Source organism: Typopeltis vanoorti, chromosome 18 (assembly GCF_054136105.1).
Source record: "Typopeltis vanoorti isolate ZY-2024b chromosome 18, IOZ_Tvanoo_1.0, whole genome shotgun sequence".
Classification (NCBI taxonomy): domain Eukaryota; kingdom Metazoa; phylum Arthropoda; class Arachnida; order Uropygi; family Thelyphonidae; genus Typopeltis; species Typopeltis vanoorti.
Window position 1 is genome coordinate 23,299,609 of NC_143566.1, and position 18,150 is coordinate 23,317,758.

The 18,150-nt window shown below is 37.7% G+C and overlaps 1 protein-coding gene across 2 annotated transcripts in view; it reads right to left on the minus strand.

Moving 5' to 3' along the window:
• Nucleotides 1-18,150, minus strand: part of c11.1 (maestro heat like repeat family protein c11.1) — a 763,927-nt gene that overhangs the window by 694,581 nt on the left and 51,196 nt on the right. For both annotated transcript variants that reach the window (XM_090407949.1, XM_090407950.1), the window contains exon 5: nt 14,239-14,401. In XM_090407949.1, coding sequence (XP_090264075.1) covers nt 14,239-14,401 — 163 coding nt within the window. The remainder of the gene's footprint in view (nt 1-14,238; nt 14,402-18,150) is intronic.

The following is an 18,150-nucleotide window of genomic DNA, read 5'->3' on the forward strand; positions in this document are numbered from 1 at the left end:
TTTATATTTTATATATTTTATTGGATGCAAGAATATTTCTTTTTCTTTTAAAAAATTCATCTATTATCTTTTATGTAGGGTTTTTAGTTTATTTATTCTTCATGTTACACCATGATAGCTGAGAATTCTACATTCTTAAGATATCAGGTGTAACAAAGGTCCCCCCCTTTAAACAAAAAATTTCTTTAAGAGAAATTTTTCTTTTTTGAAGTGTTCCCTTTTTTTCTGTATTCATTATCCATATATTCATAACCGATGTACTTAATTTCTTTGGTTTTTACTTCTCTTTCCTTTTCTAACCTTGCAGAAATTTACCTCTGATTTAACCTTAACTACTTGTGATTTCCTTTCACAGACTACCTCCTCATGGGATGATTTCTTCACTTTATTTACGTGGAACTCACGATTCCTCTCTTGAGACTCATTTCTCTCTTCCTTAAGTAACTCTGGAGTTTTCCCCATCCTTGAAAATTGTCTCCTTCCCAATAAGTATATTTCTTTCCTCATGTAATCACAAAAGTCATACCTTGATAGGAAATCTCTGCCTAGGATCAGCTTGATGTGTGGAAGAGAGGATCCTGGTAGGATCAAAAACTCCTGCCAAACACATAATTTGAACTCAGGCAGGTATAACTTTAGATTCACAGACCTAGAAGCACGAGTCATGGAAGTTGTGACACCTGACACTCTCACTCGTTATTTAAGGTGAGTGATATTATCCTTGGCATGAGGTTGTATTATTTTAAAGTAATCCTCCGATATGATGGATGCTTGGGCCCCAGTGTCTAGCAAAGCATTGCAGTATTTTCCATATGCACTCGCCCTCACCTCCATCTCGTAAGGATGCTCCTTTCTTCCTTGTCCCTTTTTCCATACTCTGTTAGTATATGTATGTGAATCTGAGTCTCTGTCATGAACTCTACCAAAGCGCTTCTGGTTAAAGTAACAGTTTTGAGCCAAATGTCCGAGTTTGTTACAAATGAAACATCTTGGGGGCTCTCTACAGCCTCTTTAGTCACTAACTCTCCCTTGATTTTGAGAAATAATTGTTTCTTGTTGTAGTACGACTTCGGATAGTCTCTGCATAACTGAGTAATCTATCGAGAAGGGGTCTTTGCAGACGCTCAACTTCCTCTTTAACCAACTTAGTGGTTTCCTCAGTTCTGCTACAATTAGGCTCTGGGTTTCTTCCAGATAACGTTCCTAGTTGTTTCATTACCTCATCTAACCGATCAATAATAGGTTTTTGGAGTATTTCTATCTCTTGTTTTACAATAACCCTGATTTTATCTGAATCAATATAAGACTCTGTCAAATTGTTTATCTCCTGTCCTTTTCTAGTCTCTCTCTTGTTTTTGATATTTCTCTCCTCTCCTTAATATGTCCTTGCCCCTTTTCAGAATTTTGCTTCTCCTCAATTATGTTTATTGACCCATGAACATGTGCGGGACAAAGGTCTCCGAGCAATTGTTCGCATTCCTTTACATCGTAACATTCTCTTAAATTGGATAATTTCTTATCGAATGCTGTCTCCTTCAATTCAGGTCTGACTCCCTGTCTGAATTGTTGGAAAATGGCCCAGTCCAAGTGAGGCTTTTCTTCACTAAGGACACTTAGGGTACTAGCTATCGTCAGTAACCTGTTATGGAACTCAGCCACACTTTGCTTTTCCTTCTGAGAGCACCTCTGGAGCTTCCATAAGTTAGGTCCCAAGCTTCCCAGTTTTGAGAACTCAGAAATTAGGACTGACTTAAATCGGGGGTAATCCAGGGTTTCCTTGAGAATGGGGTAAGAATACAGGAAAGCGTTAGCCTTTCCCACCAGTTTACTTCGGAGTAGGACTAGCAACTGAAAATCAGTCCATCCTCCAACTCTTCTAAGCTCTTCTATATAACTAAAGAAATTTAGGATGTCATTAGTCTCCTCGCCCAAAAATTGTGGGAACACCTGCTGTGGGTTAATGTAATGAAAGAATTCGCTGTTCTCCATGCTTAAACTACTGGAGGGTTCAGTCATACTTGCATCCAATTTACACTAATTTACTCACTAAATTTCTCAACAAAACTTCTACCTCTCAGTTGTCTGATCTGCTGCCAAAACCGACTTATTGTGAATAGCTTGTAATTAAGATTTAATTAGCTAAACTACACCCTGTCGACTGCGCCATTTATGTTGTGTCCCAATTTATGATTTTTATTCTATCTAATAATTTCCGCTTATCTATGTTCTACTTTTATCTATGCTCGAGATATCACCAAAAATTTACTAATACTTAAGTTATTTCTCCCCTTAGTACCCCTAATATTTGTATTATACTGCACCTTTTTGGGATATTTAGTTTGAGATATCATATACAAAAACAAGGAGAAAGAACTAAAATATGTCTGAAAGTGAAACAATGTTGCAGTCGTGACACTTTATCTCATTTCTTAACAGATTAATTTCCCGCGTGATTAGGTTCGTAATTTTTTAAGTGGTGCATTGGACAGCAATTTCAGACAACTGTTTTATCATTGGACAAAAGGTTTATTAAATTCCTTAATATAGTACAATTCAAATTTTAGTTATTACTCAATTCAATGCTATACTAAATATTTACAAACTGACTTTAGCTTATCATAAATAATTAAGCTATGATCCTATAATGGGTATTACGATCATGCCGCCATACACATTCAACACATAACTTCATATGACATGGACATATAAGATATAAGATTAATTCACACTATTTAACTATCCAAACTTAAGTAGCTTAACTAAACCATTTACTGCACTAACACATAACTATGACATTTAAACTTTCTTATACAATATAATAGACATGCAAAATTCTCAGGACACTTAATTACTCATATAACATTAACACTCGCCAGCTTACTTTCAATATATTCTGTCAGACACTAAAGTCCTAGTATTGTTTTCTTGGTCACTTCAACAGTTCAGTATTAGAATAATGATAACTAATGCAGACGAATCTTAGTTAACATGAGATATAATTTACAGTACCTTTCTTTCCTGAGTTTTCCATATGGGCCTCTATCTTTTTCTGATTGAAGTATCCTGGTATAACCTCTCCGATAATCTGCTTCTCCTATGTTCCCTTTTGAATTGAACTATGCCTATGTGGTCTTTACCTTTCATTATTTAGGACACACTTTGAATCGTCTAAATAATGGCTGTGCAACTCGCGACGTGGATATCGATTTCTTTACAGCTTTCCCTTTTTCATGGTTTTCACTGAAGTTGAAACACAAAGAATATGCTTTCTTTTCCTCGACTATATGGCATTCATGTGGTATTGACTTAGGAGATTGCAAAATTCGTGGATTTCTCTCTTAAGAAGGGATACATACAGAACTACAGGTTAAGTAATTATAACAAGCTTCGGAGTGAGCTTACAGCCGTCCCATGGCAGAACATATTGCAGGGAAAAGATGTTAGCACTGCACGGGATAAAATCTGCAGGTATCTGAGGAAGGGGTAAGGGATAATTTCTTTACTGGGAATTATTCCAGGGTAAAGATATGCACAATACATCTCTGATACAGAGACTTGTAAAGAAGAGGCTCTTCTTTACCAAGACCGTACTGCATGGCAAAGAGTCACATCCTTCCAGAGGTGCCCCTGTTTTCACAGAATAGTGCGGATCTAGACTGGAAAGTCGAAATTCCAGAGGAAGGCAATGGCAAACCACCTCTGTACCTTGCCAAGAACATCCTATGAACATGCCAGAAATGAGAAAGTACAATATAGTGCTGGATGGTAAGACCCCCCCCCCTCCCCGGGCCTGAAGGCATCAAATATGCAACTGGGGAAGAACAGAGGGCTTCCACAAGCAGAACTAGTTTTTATGATGTGTCCAGGTCAAACCGGGAAGGAAGCTTGATCACAGATGTCTTGGTTGGAAAAGGGAGGATCCCTGTTTCACAAGAAACCACAGGATTGGAACTTGGAAGAACATTAGAAGTATGAACCAAGGTAAGCTGGAAATAATAAACACAGAAATGGAGTGCAAGAAGCTGGATATATTGGGAATAAGTGAACTTAGATGGACAGGAATGGGCCATTTTCAGTCAGGGGACTATATGGTGTATTACTCAGGACATGAGACAAGTCATAAAAATGGAGTATCTTTCTTACTCAGGAAAAAGATGGCTAGGTATGTATTAGGTTATAACCCAGTGAGTGACAGAATCATTTCTCTCAGAATGAGTGAACATCCAATGAATATGACCATCATTCAGGTTTATGTGCCCACTACAGAGGCACTAGAAGAAGACATTGAAGAATTTTATGACAAGTTACAAGAAGCGATAGATGCAACACCAAAGCAAGATTTATGGCTACTTATCAGAGACTGGAATGTAAAAGTGGGAGAGGCTGAGGAACAAGGAATAACAGGTCATTTTGGTTTAGGTATTCGTAACACTGCAGGGAAGAGACTACTTGAGTTTTGCACAGAGAATTCTTTGTTTGTTGCTAACACCTGCTTCAAACAGCAGAAATGGCAATTGCACACATGGATATCATCTGATGGACAATATGGAAATCAAATTGACTATATACTTGGACAAAGACGATGGAGAGGTGCAATTCAGTCTGTCAAGACTTTTCCAGGTGCAGACTGTGGAATAGACCATGAATTATTAGTGGCTAAGTTACATGTGAAATTATGGAAACTGAAAACATCACACATGTCGATCAGATATGATCTTGGAAACATACCAGCTGAATACAATATTAGTATTCAGAACAGATTCAACACTCAATTTATGTGAAAGAGTACCAGATGAACTATGGAATTAAAGATATAATTAAAACAGAAGCAAAGAAGAATATTCCAACAACTTGTAAGAAAAAGTTTAAATGGCTGTCAGAAGATGCCATCAAAACTGCTCAGGTAAGGAGGAAAATGAAGGCCACAGGAAATTTGCAGGGACTACGGCATTTGAAGGCAGAGTTTCAACGACAAGCCATAAGAGACAAGGAAAAATACTTTAACCAGGAATAATAGAAGACCAAAACAGGAAAGGAAAAACAAGAGATCTCTTCAAAAAGATCAGAGAACTGACAGGGAAGTTTAGTGCCAAGGTGACAATATTGAAAAGTACACACAAAGGATATCTTACAGAAGCTGCAGACATCAAAAAAAGATGGAAAGAGTATACAGAAAGGACTCCAAAATTACTGAGAAATTTGAAGAGCAGGATTACACACAGTACCACTGGAGAGTGAAGTGAGGTGGGCACTGCAACAGCTATCCAGTAAGAAAGCACCAGGAGGAGATGGAATACCTATTGAACTGCCCTGGGAGAAGAGGAAGAGAATTGAAAAGCCCTGGGAGAAGAGGAAGTTAAAATTTTAGCAGTTCTATGTCAGGGAATTTGGATCACAACTACATGGCCTAGGGAATGGAAAAAATCAGTTTATATACCTTTATTGAAGAAAAGCGATGCAAGAGAGTGCAAAAATTACAGAACTATAGCACTGATTTCTTATGCAAGTAAAGTCTTACTTAAGATCATTCAGAAAAGACTGGAACCATTCATAAAGAAAGAAATGCCAGATGAACAGGCAGGATTTCAAAAAGGCAGAGGAACAAGAGATCAGATCATTCATGTGAGATGTATAAGAAAAAGAGCACAGGAATATCAAAAGAAAGTCTACCTTTGTTTCCTTGACTATAGTAAGGCTTTTGACTCTGTAGATCACGTGAAATTGTGGAATGTATGTGTTAAGAACAATGGGAGTACCAGAGCATTTTATTATCCTTCTGAGGAATCTTTATTATGAACAAGAAGCTACTATCCAAACATACCTTGGAGAAACTGAATATTTCAAAATAGGTAAATGGGGTGCAACAAGGATGTATTTTATCTCCATACCTGTTTAACTTGTACAGTAAAGACATTTTAAGAATGACAGGGCCGGAGGAGTCTTCAGTTGGAATTAAAATTGGTGGAAGAAATATTAATAATTTGAGGTATACAGACGATACCACCTTGCTAGCAGAATGCAAAGAAGATTTAGAGGAACTTATTATGAAAGTTAAAGAAAGTACTAAATATGGTCTTAAACTTAACCTCAAAAATACAAAAGTTATGGCAACATATGAACTCAATGATTTTGAAGTAGATGGGGAGAAAATGGAAGCAGTTAACAATTTTATGCTCCTAGGATCCCGAATTGATAAAGATGGTTATCGTACTGAAGAAGTGAGAAGATTATTACTCAGAAAGAAAGCAATGACAAATTTAAGCAAGATCTTTAAAGATATTAGCCTGGCAACAAAAATCAGAATCGTGAAAGCAATGGTATTCCTTGTGGTACTATATGGATGTGAAAGCTGAGAAAGAGCAAAAGAAGGAAGATATATGCATTTAAATTATGGGTTTGGAGACACTAAGAACACCATGGGCTGCAGAGCAAACCAACAAATCAGTGATAGACAGAATAAATCCAGATTGCTCCCTCGAAGCTATGATCATGAAGCAAAAATTGTCATATTTCAGACATATTATGTGAGCAAATGACAGTCTGGAGAAGATGATGATGATGCTTGCTAAAGTTCATGGAAGCAGGAGAAGAGGAAGACCAAGAATTAGATGGGTGGATAGAGTTAAAGAAGCATCTGGAATGCGCTTGGAAATTCTGAAGGCTATGGCCAGGGACAGATCTGAGTGGAGAATGTATGTTCATAGAATCACCAGGAATCGAAAACAACTCGAATGAACATAACAAATCTAAGGAAGGCAATATCAGAATGTATTTCCATGGTCAGGAAGACAGACAAGGTAGGCATTAGATGGATGAGTAGTAGTATCAGGCTTGATCTGCAAAAAAAAAAAGAAAATGTAATGCAGAATTTACAAGAAGAAAGGTGATCAGTACACCCCTGAGCAGTACAATGCTCAGGCTAGGAAGGTTACCAACATAGTAAGAAAAACTAAATCAGATTATGAGAAGACCTTAGCCAAGGAGATCAAGGGTAATCCCAGGGTTCTTCTGCTATGTGACAAATAAAAGGAAGAATGACTTTGGAAGGTTAACCTCAGTGGGTGCTGATGGTATTGAGGTGACCACTTCAGATGTAATAGTAAAGTGATCACTTTTCAAAAGTCTATCACCCAAGTGAGGATATCTCTGTACCTGTAGCAATAACTAATGTGAGAACTGAAGTTAATAAATCAGAGGTACTTGAATATTGCAGAATTTAAATGCAAACATTGCTGTAAGTTTAGATGGAAAATTAGCTCAGGTGTTGTGTGAATGTGCAAAGGAATTGTCAAAGCCATTTTCTTGGTTATTTAACTTTGAACTCTGGTATGGTCCCTAGGGAGTGGAAGGAAGGCAAAGTGGTTCTAAGACTGCGGTAGTTAATTATAGACCAATCATCATCTCGAAAGTAGTGGTAAAAGTATTGGAAAAGTTGGTTAAGGACAGAATTCAAGAATGGGTGGATCAGAATATAGGGGCCAACATGGTTTTGTTAAAGGTCAATCCTGACTTAGCAATTTATTAACTTTTTATAATATAATGGCATCGAGTTGGACAAGGGGAATGGCTACACAGTGATACTTCTGGATTATGCTAAGGCTTTTGATAGGACACCCCCATGGAATACTGTTGCGCAAATGAGAGCAGATGGGGATGGATACTAAATTGGTGATATGGATAAGAGAATGGCTCATGGAAAGATACCAGAAAGTAGTGTAAGGAGGAACAGAGTCCAGGATGAGGCAAGTGATCAGTGGTGTGGCTCAGGGCTCTGTGCTTGGGCCATTATTGTTTAATTTGTACATAAATGATATAAATGGCTTGAAGGGAGATATTCAGTTGTTTGCTGATGATGCAAAGTCAGGTAGCACAATAAAAAATCTAGCTGATGACGAGAGTTTGCAGGATGATTTAAATAAGCTGGCAAAATCGGCAAAAGGTAATGGATGTCAGTTCAATGCGGAAAAGTGTAAAGTTAGGCATTTTGGGATTAAAAGATTACCAGCTGTGTACTACATCGATGGAATGGTACTCCAAGAGATTGATGAGACTAGGGACTTGGGGGGTGTTGGTGGATAGGGAGATGAAATTCAGAGGGCACATTGCTGAGGTGTCCAAGATTGCACATAGGATTATTTGGTTATTGAAGAACACACTAACATCCAAAGATAAAGAGGTTATTATTCTCCTTTATAAGGCATTGATACTTCCACATTTGGATTACTGTGCTCAGGTCTGGTTTCCTGGATTCCTTGGAGATGAGGAGGTTGTGGAGAGGGTTCAGAGGAGAGTGACGTTGGTGAGGAAAGTTGAAGAGGAAAGTTGGTGAGTGATGTAAAAAATGCTCACTACACTGACAGATTGAGAGCTTGTGGATTGCAGAGGTTGGTTGATAGGCAGAGAAGAGGGGATATGATAGAAACATTTAAATTACTAAAAGGTTTCTATAAGATTGATGCAGCAGAAATATTTCAACTCTGTGATAGTAATGGAAGAACAAAAGGTCATCACTGGAAATTAAGGAAAAGTGTGGTTAACAAGGGTGTGAGAACTAGATTTTTTGCTTGGAGGATGGCGATTGATTGGAATGCATTGCCTGACTCAGTTGTGAGTTCTACGTCTGTAAATGAATTCAAAGAGAGGTATGATAGATATTGTTTTGATAGTTTGGGTATATGGGTACATGGAGTCCATATACTCATCTCTCGCGATGAGTATATGGACTCCATGGAGATATCCATAATGATAATAATTATGATGAAGAGATCCGCACGGTTAGCCTAGTGGCTGTGCACTTTGCAACCATATGCCTGGGGAAGGAGTGTCCTAGGTTCGATTCCCGTCATGACGTGAGGAGCTGAAGGGTCTTCCTCAGCCATAGCCAAGTAAGCCGGTCTTGGGCGTGGACAGTAGGGTTTTCCTCCAGTTTATCCTGGGGTTTTTCATCCCACAACGCAGGCAAACTGGCCTTGAGAACTCAACACTACGGACATAGGGCTGACTACATTATCCTGTGAACGGTTTGAGGTCTGATGATTAATAAACCTTCGACATTGCAAGGTAAAAGAGGGAAAGGAAGATGAGATGAGATGAAGAGATGATGGTATGTTTGTCTGGTTCAGACTTATTAAGTATGTGTGCAGATGTTTGCATAAGTCACGAATTAAATATGAACAGAAATCTGAGAGTTGTCTCTCAGATGTTATCTGAGTCATGCAGACTACAGAAGAGCATACAAACATGAATGAGAGTAACATTATGTCTGTACACAAATGACAGGAGTAAAGGGATTGAGTGTAGTTTGTTATCTTAATAAATATGTTGAGGGCTCAGATTATTGACATTAGTGAGACCTAGCTCTCAGAGCAATGTGTACTAACTACTATTCAACATAAAAGGTAGTGTTTTTAGGAAAGATAGGTAAGATAAGAGAGGAGGGAGTGTTTTGCTAATGATATTGTATAATTTGAGTCCCTTTTGAGTAGATAGTTTATGATGAAATATTAATACAGTTTTCTATGCAGTAGTCAGTTTGAGGCTATTACAAGATCAACTATATTGTGGAGTGTCACTTACAGACCTACTGGATCAGCTGCTAGGAACAATGAAATACATTGCCAAATAAACCTAATGAGTAATAATGATTAATTAGCATGGGTGACTTTAATTATCTGAACATTGACTGGGTAGCAGTGAAATTACATGAAAAGAATGATGCCAAATGTATTGAGACATATTGCATGACAACTTTCTTAGAGCATGTAACTGGAATAACTCAAGATAAAAGAATATTAGACAGATTATAGCATCAGAAGGATTTTTAGTAAAAGACATGACTGTTCTGCCCCTGGATGATGATGATGATAATCATGCTGTACTGACATGGGAAGCAGCTATGTACAGATATTCCATTTGAAAAAAGTTATATGCTGAACTTCAAACCAGGAAATTAAGACCAACTGAGGAGGAATACCAGGTTTAGATGCCATAGTATAGAATTGCTATATGAGAACATGTCAGCAGTGCATGGGAAGCATTTTAAAAATACATGAACAATGCAATACTGAAATGTGTCCCTAGAGTTTGAAGAATATATATGGTGGAAGTGAAAGAATGAGAATATGAAAAGAAACTGGCTCGCAAGCTAAAGACAACCCAAAAGAACTGTATCGTTATTTTAACAATACAGTTCTTTTGTAAAAGAAAAAACCAATGTGATTTTTTTTTCGTTTACTTGCAGTATAACTACAATCGACAACAAGAATAAATCTCATTCTATCTCTATCTGCACTGACAAGAATAAATCTCATCAATGCAGATAGTATGCAGGTTGCCGATGCAGAAGAGATTGTTCAACTAATGAGTGCCCATTTTGCTAAAAGTGATCAACCTGGTGTATGCCACATTGAGCCAATGCTACCTCTACACTGGAAGAAGAAACTCAGGTGAATGAGGAGGAGGAGGTACTAGAACTCACACATAAACTGAATATGAATTTGGAAATAGGGACTCATGGGGTATCAGTACAGATGCTAAACGAGTGTTCAGCTGAAATTGCTTTTCCTTTGACCTGGCTGTATACAATTTGATTATCAGCACAGAGAAGATCCCACAGAAATGTAAGGTAATCCCATTACACAAGAATGGTGCAAATACTGATGTGGCTAACTACTGACTTAGCAGTATTTGTATACAGAAATGAATGAACAGAAATCTATAATTTGCAATGAACAGCATAGGTTTCCTAAGTGAAGTAAATAGATTTGAAAATCAATTTCTTTATAATAGTATAATAAGAAAAGTAACTTGTCCACATTTTATAATAAGGTTGAATTAAACAAGAAGAATAAATAAATAGATACTTAAAGACTTTGCTAAAGCTTTTGATGGGATTCAGCTTGCAAGACTATTGCATAAGGTGGAGGATATGGGATGAGATTATTAACTATTAGTTTGGATAAGAGGGTGGGTGAGTATCATATCAGAAAGTGTATATGGGAGATGTGAGCCGAAAGGATTTAAGGTGACCAGTGGTGTAGCCCAAGGATCAGTCCTTAGTCAATTGTTATTCAATCTTTACATTAATCACACTGGAAAGGATTTAACAGGAAACATACATCTATTTGATGATGCAAAGATAAACAAGTAATCAGGAATGTGGCAAATATGCAGTACTTGCAGAATGATTTGAATAGGTGGGAATTGTGGGCATGTGTAAATGGCTGTTACTTCAATGTTAGAAAATGTAAAGTTATGCACTTTGGTGTAATGGGATATCCAATGGGATAATTTATTTTCAGGTTAATGCTAGAAGAAACTAACCAGGCTAGAGATCTTAAAATTTTAGTAGATAAATTGAAGTTCTAAAGTTATATAGCAAAAATTGTGAATAGAACTCAGAGGATAATTGCAATGCAGAAAGAAACGATGACATGTAAGAATATAAGAAGCCATTTTGCCTCTGCAAGACTTGGATATCTCGTCATCTGGATGACTGCATGCAGATATGGTCTCCTGATTTCTGAGGTAATGCAGATACAGTGGAGAGGATGCAAAGCAGAGTGGTAAAGATGATATCGGGATTGTGAAATACAAATTATATGAGGACAGACTGAGAATTTTGTGGACTGCAGACTAGCAGACAGAAGAAAAAGGGGATGATATGACAGAGACCTACAAACTTGTGAAAGAGTCATACAGGATTCGAACAAATGGAATTTTTCATTTTATGGAGAAAGGACAAGAGGGTATCTATGGAAGTTGAAAATGAAAAGAAATGGGTGAAGGATGGTTTTTCTTTTCTTATGCAGTGGGTGAGTATGCGACTGGAATAACTTGCCTTTCAGCAGTTGTGAGCACAAATAGCATGAATGAAATCAAGAAAAAGGTATGTGGCTTGAGCGATATGTAACTCAGCTTGAAGGTTTCTAATAATTTTACGAATTATATGTAATCTTATAATTTTACTAAGTCTTGGTTCTTGGATATTTTGCCAGCGTGGTTGGCCGAGTGGTTAATGTATCTGCTCTCCAGCCAAAAGGCTGTGGGTTCGAATCCTGCCATTGTTGTGATTGTGAAAATACTAGTGGTGGCGGCCGGCAGTAGATGCCGTTGGTATAGATGAAGAAGGTAGTTGAAGTTTGTTGTAGTTGGTGAATTGAGTGGCGGAGACAGAGTTGTAGAGTAGGTACCCTCCCTTGATGAGTCTTTGGACTCCCTGGAGGTGTCATGTAGTAATAATAATAATAATAAAATTTGGGCATTTCTGGTGACATTTTCATGCTGAAATATGCTGTTTATAATGAACTGTTCACGATATGTTCTGCATAGAAATCTGACAGGTACTTAGCAATGTTATTCCCTCTACCCTTTGTTCCAAATTTTCCTAAAACGTTTTCTGTATATCTGGTATTTATTTCGTACTCAGCTCGAGACAAACCAGCTTTTCCACTGTCAAACACCCTCACTAATGATTCAAAAAACTTACTCTATTTCCTTATTAAAACCTACCATATGCATAAAAAAAAAGTCTCACTATTCATTATCTTTTTTTTTTTTTTTTTTTGAAATTTGATACATCAAACTCATATTTTAAATCAAAGACTGTTGAAAAATAGTTGTAATGCTCTAAAGAATTCTAATTACCACTCAAAATTAAAGAGGAATTCCTGTTTGAATCTTTCCAAGTTCTAGAAGCTAACTTAATACTCCTCAGTACTGTGTTATATTAGTAGTTTAACTGCTTTTTTTTTTTTTTTTTTGGATGCAAATCATTTACAGATAAACTTCTTCTTATGATCGTAACATTATATGATGGTGGTCTGAAAAGTTCTCGGCCTAACAATGAAAAAACAAATTTATAATTTCAAAATTATTTTTAATTTTGAAGATAAATTTCCTTAAGACTAATACATTTATTCCAGAAATGCTCCAGCACCATTATCTCATCCCTGTACTGGGATGGGTAATACCCCTCTACAGCTGCAATCACCTCTTGATTCGAAGAAAATTGCTGACCAGCGAGGAAGAGTTTTAGATAGAAGTCAGAGGGAGCAAAATCTTGGGAATAAGGTGGATGTTCCAACAATTCATAGTACAGATCCCTTAATTTTCCCATTGCCAAAACACCTTTGTAGGCAGGTGCACTGTCCTGATGAAAGATGGTTTTTTCCCATTCTGCAAACCGGGTCTTTTCTCATGAATTTTTTCATCTAGTCTGGTTAAAAGATCGGAATAATATTCCCCAGTTATTGTGTTACCCTTTTCAAGATAATTAATAAAAAAAATGCCTTTAGCATCCCAAAACACCGATGCCATGATCTGTCCTGGTGATGGAACCGACTTTGTCTTCTTTGGCACTGAACAACCGGCTTCTGTCCACTATTTTGACTGCTTTTTGGATTCTAGTGTGTAATGGTGAATCCAAGTCTCATCCATAGTAATAAATCAACACACAAAATCAGTTTTATTCTTGTTAAAATTCTCCAAGCATTGTTTAGAACTTTTCATACGCGTGCGTGTTTGATCTGCTGTGAGCAAGCATGCCACCCATCTTGCGCAAAGCTTTTTCATTTGCAATTCTTCATGCAAAATATATCCTACACGTTCTTTTGAAATGATTATAGTCTCAGCAATTTTACGCAATGATTTGTAATAACATTGCGTAAAATTGTTATTACACGATGATGTTATTATACGTGATGTTATTACACGAAAGTGTAATAACATCAATGATTTCTGATGTTATTACACTTTTTGGATGTCCTTCAGGTGGATCATCTTCAAGGCTGGAAGGGCATGTTTAACCTCGACAGCCCATTTCTTAATTTTGAAAACGAAAGAGAAGAGAGCCCATAAACTTTTATGAACTTCGAAGATATTTCTTTTGCTGTTAAACCTTCTTTTACAAAGAATTTTATAACTGTACAATACTCAATTTTATTCATTTCAAGGGATAAAGACAACACTTTTGCTTCAGATATCTGTATAAAACAAACTACTTGATAGAATGATTTCAATTTCATATGGATACTTATGACAGGTGTACCAACTTAGAAAAAAAAAAAAACGTGCCGATTGTGGTGCCATCTATGGTCAAGGCTGAGAACTTTTCAGACCACCCTCGTATAATCTAACATGCACTTAATGAAATTGTTCTACTATTGTCCTTATCTACTTATATTGAAAATAATAATAAAAAAAAAACTAGACTAAAAATTGTGTAGTAACATCGCTTACCATTAACTGTAAGAAGATTGGCTAGTGTTTGCACTACAAAGAAATGTGGAAGCACACCTGGCTGAAATTTTACTAAAAGGTATTCCATCACTTCATTGTGAAATCTGCGACCTAATGAAACAAGGATACCACTTGCTGCACCTTGCCATTCTGGAATAACCTCCTGGAAATAAAGCTCTAACAGTATTAAAACATCATTAAAAGAAAGTATGATGAAAATTATCAACTAAAAAAAATAAAGCAGTAAGTAATATAGTATATGATTAAACTTTTACTTTTATATACACCTAAGAGTGAATACTTGAATTCATAGAAGGATCAAAATTCTTAACTCGAAGGAAATGAAGATAACTGACCTAGCTTCTCTCCCTGGGGTACTTAAGGGTCAAAGCTGTATAACTGAGAGGAGACCTCCACATAGCCTTTAAAGGAATGCGGAGAACCGACCAGGGCTTCTGACCTAATGTCCAATCCTCACCTTCTCGTAGTGCACCCTGCTGGGTATCCACCTGGATACTGAACGAAAGAGGATGGGCTGGCAATTTGGGATTTAGCCAACCAAATTGTATTCCTATTGGTTAAACCAAAATACAAAATGATGGTACAACATGACAAAATTTCATGCTGGCTGGGGCGCCGCCCGGCTGAACAAGGGCCCCCCCCCCATTGTTTTTTCCAGGGAACCAGGGTGAACAGCGAAAAGTCAGCTACTGGAACAAATCTGAAAACACACCCCAACTCAACATCACCAGAGTTAAAGATCGGTACTATCAACATAAGAAGCCTGAATGGCAAAGCTAGCAGAGGAATTAGATAAGTACCAGATCGACATAATAGGAGTGACTGAAACAAAAAAGACCAAACCTGGTGAGATCTTTCTGAGCAATAAATACAAAATGTTATATTCAGGCAATGACAATCAAGGAAAAGAAGGAGTAGCCATAGTATTCAACACAAAATACGAGGCTCATCTTCTTAAATGGCAGGCAGTATCAAGTAGAGTGATTTGGACAAATATCAGAATGGGGAACTGGACAATGAGACTTATTTGTGCCTATGGTCCCACAGAAGGGTCTACTATGGTAGAAGTGGAGGAATTTTTTGAGGCCGTAGAGAAAGCTACTGACACAATGAAAAAGGAAAAGTTGGTCCTTGTTGGGGATCTAAATAGCAGAGTAGGATGTGATTGTCAGACATACAAAAATGTTTTAGGAAAATTTGGAGAAAAGAGCAAAGCTAATAATAATGGCAAATACCTGTTGGATTTCTGCTCAGGACATCGACTGGTTATTGCTAACACCATGTTCCAACATAAAGATGTGTACAAATTCACATGGAGAGAAGAGGCAAGGAATAAGAAAAGTCTCATTGACTATGTTATTGTTGATAGTGATGTTTTCTCCCTGGTGTAGGACACCAGAGTGTACAGAGGATTTGAAATTGGAAATGATCACTATTTATTCTTGAGCAGGATAAAATTGAATTTCATATTGAAAAGAATGACATGTAAGAAAGTTTTAAAGCGAATAAAAGTTAAGCAGCTCTCAGATGTCAACTGTAGACTAAAATACACAAAAATTATTGAAGGAAAAATGAAAGAGTTTGAGAACAGAAACCAAACCTTGGAGATTCAGTGGCAAGCCTTGAAGAAAACCCTGATTGAATCAGCTAGAGAGGCATGTGGTGAAATTGTCTGCAAGGATAGAAAAATTAGAACTCCATGGTGGACACAGGAAGTTAAAGAGGCAGTGAAGGAAAAGAAGAAAGCATATCAAAGGTTCCTGGCAAATAAGTCAGCTTGTGCTCTTAGAGAATAAAGAGACAAATGTAAGAATGCTAAACACTGTGTAAAACTAGCTAAACAAAAGACATGAGGACTATGGCAAGAACATAAAAAATAAATATCAAGAAGGTGGCAAAATATTCTGGAGGTTGTTGAAGAAGCTTAGGAATGGAGGAAAGAGTGCTGTAAAAGGAGTTAGAGTAATAAAGGTGAAATGAAAACAGGAGAAAAAGATATCCTTGAAGTATGGAGTAATTACTTTGAAAATTTGCTAAATGAAACAAGCAGTGATGACAGCACAGTGATAAAAAACACTGACCAGGCATGCAGTCAGGAATACATATCCATACTTGAAGTAGAAAAAGCCATCAAAGGCTTGAAATGTGGAAAGGCAACAGGAGTAGATGATATTCGACCAGAAATGCTGAAGTATGGTGGCATAAAAGTCTTACAGTGGCTGCACTGCATAGTTCAGAATGCCTGGACAGAGGGATGAATTCCTGATTATTGGAGTACAGCTCTCATAGTACCCATATATAAAAAGGGAAATAACACTGAATGTGAGAATTACAGAGGTATTTCCCTACTAAGTGTTCCTGGCAAGATCTATGCAAGTATACTTGAAAAACGGTTGAGAAAAGTTGTGGAAGAAAAGCTTGGTGAAGAACAAGCTGGATTCAGGCCAAATAGAGGCTGTCAGGATCAGATCTTCACTTTACGACAGATAGTGGAGAAATCATGGGAATATAACAAAGATCTGTATTTAAGTTTTGTCGATTTGGAAAAGGCATATGACAAGGTGCCAAGAGAGAAGCTATTCAATACGCTGCAGTTATATGGTGTCAATGGGGCATTATACCAAGCAATACTTAGTCTTTATTTGAGTTGTAAGTCAGCAGTTAGAATTGAAGGAAGTACAGGAAGATGGTTTAATGTTAAATCTGGTGTGAGATAGGGATGAGAATAGCAAAAGCCAGAGATAAGGCCTCGAAAGACATAACATCAGTCAAGCAGATAAAGGATGCCTCAGGAGTAGTATTACAAGAAGAGGACAAAATCAGAGGAAGATGGAAAGAATATTTCCGTAAACTACTAAATGAGGAGAATCCGAGAGAGAGGTGCAAGGCTGGAGAGGCAAACGAGAGACCAGTGCAAGACATAAGTAGAGAGGAAGTGGATTGGGTACTAAGAAAAATGAAGAATGGAAAGGCTGTGGGGGCAGACTAGATACCTTTGGAAGTGTGGAAAAGTTTGGGCAGTGAGGGCATGGATATGTTATGGAATATGATGAGGAAAGTAGCCCAACAAGAAAAGATACCAGAGGAATGGAGGAAAAGTATTCTCGTCCCAATCTACAAAGGAAGAGGAGATGTTCAAGACTGTGGCAACTATAGAGGGATGAAGCTGATGTCACACACATTGAAGATATGGGAAAAAGTAATTGAAGGAAGGATACGGCAGGAAACGAAAATTGGTGAGGAGCAGTTTGGATTTATGCTAGGAAGAGGGACAATGGATGCGATATTTGCGCTAAGGCGATTGATGGAGAAATATAGAGAGATGCAAGTGGATCTGCACATGGTGTTTATAGACCTGGAAAAGGTATATGACAGAGTGGCCAGGCAGGAGGTATATGAGGAAGAAGAGGGTGTCGGAGAAGTACGTGAGGTTGGTGAAGGAGATGTATGAGGGAACAGAAACTCAGGTCAGGTCTAGTGTCGGCATGACAGAAGGGTTCCCCATTGTTGTAGGGCTACACCAAGGGTCAGCTCTGAGCCCCTACCTCTTTGACCCGGTCATGGATGCTGTTTGCCGACGACATTGTTCTATGCGCATCATCCCGAGAGAAGCTTGAAAATACCCTGAAAGAGTGGAGAAAGGCACTGGAGGAGAGCGGCATGAGAATTAACTGGGTGAAGACTGAATATATGTCAACGGGGAGTGACGAGGATATGGCCATACGACTCCAGGGTGAAAGGCTAATTTCAGGGAAGAAATTCAAGTACCTTGGGTCGATTGTCAAGAAGAATGGTGACTTGGATGAGGAAATACAGCACCGAATAACATGCGATTGGATGAGAGGGACGGTTAAGGTGGGACCAATTGGCAAGAAGATGCAAGAAAGTAGG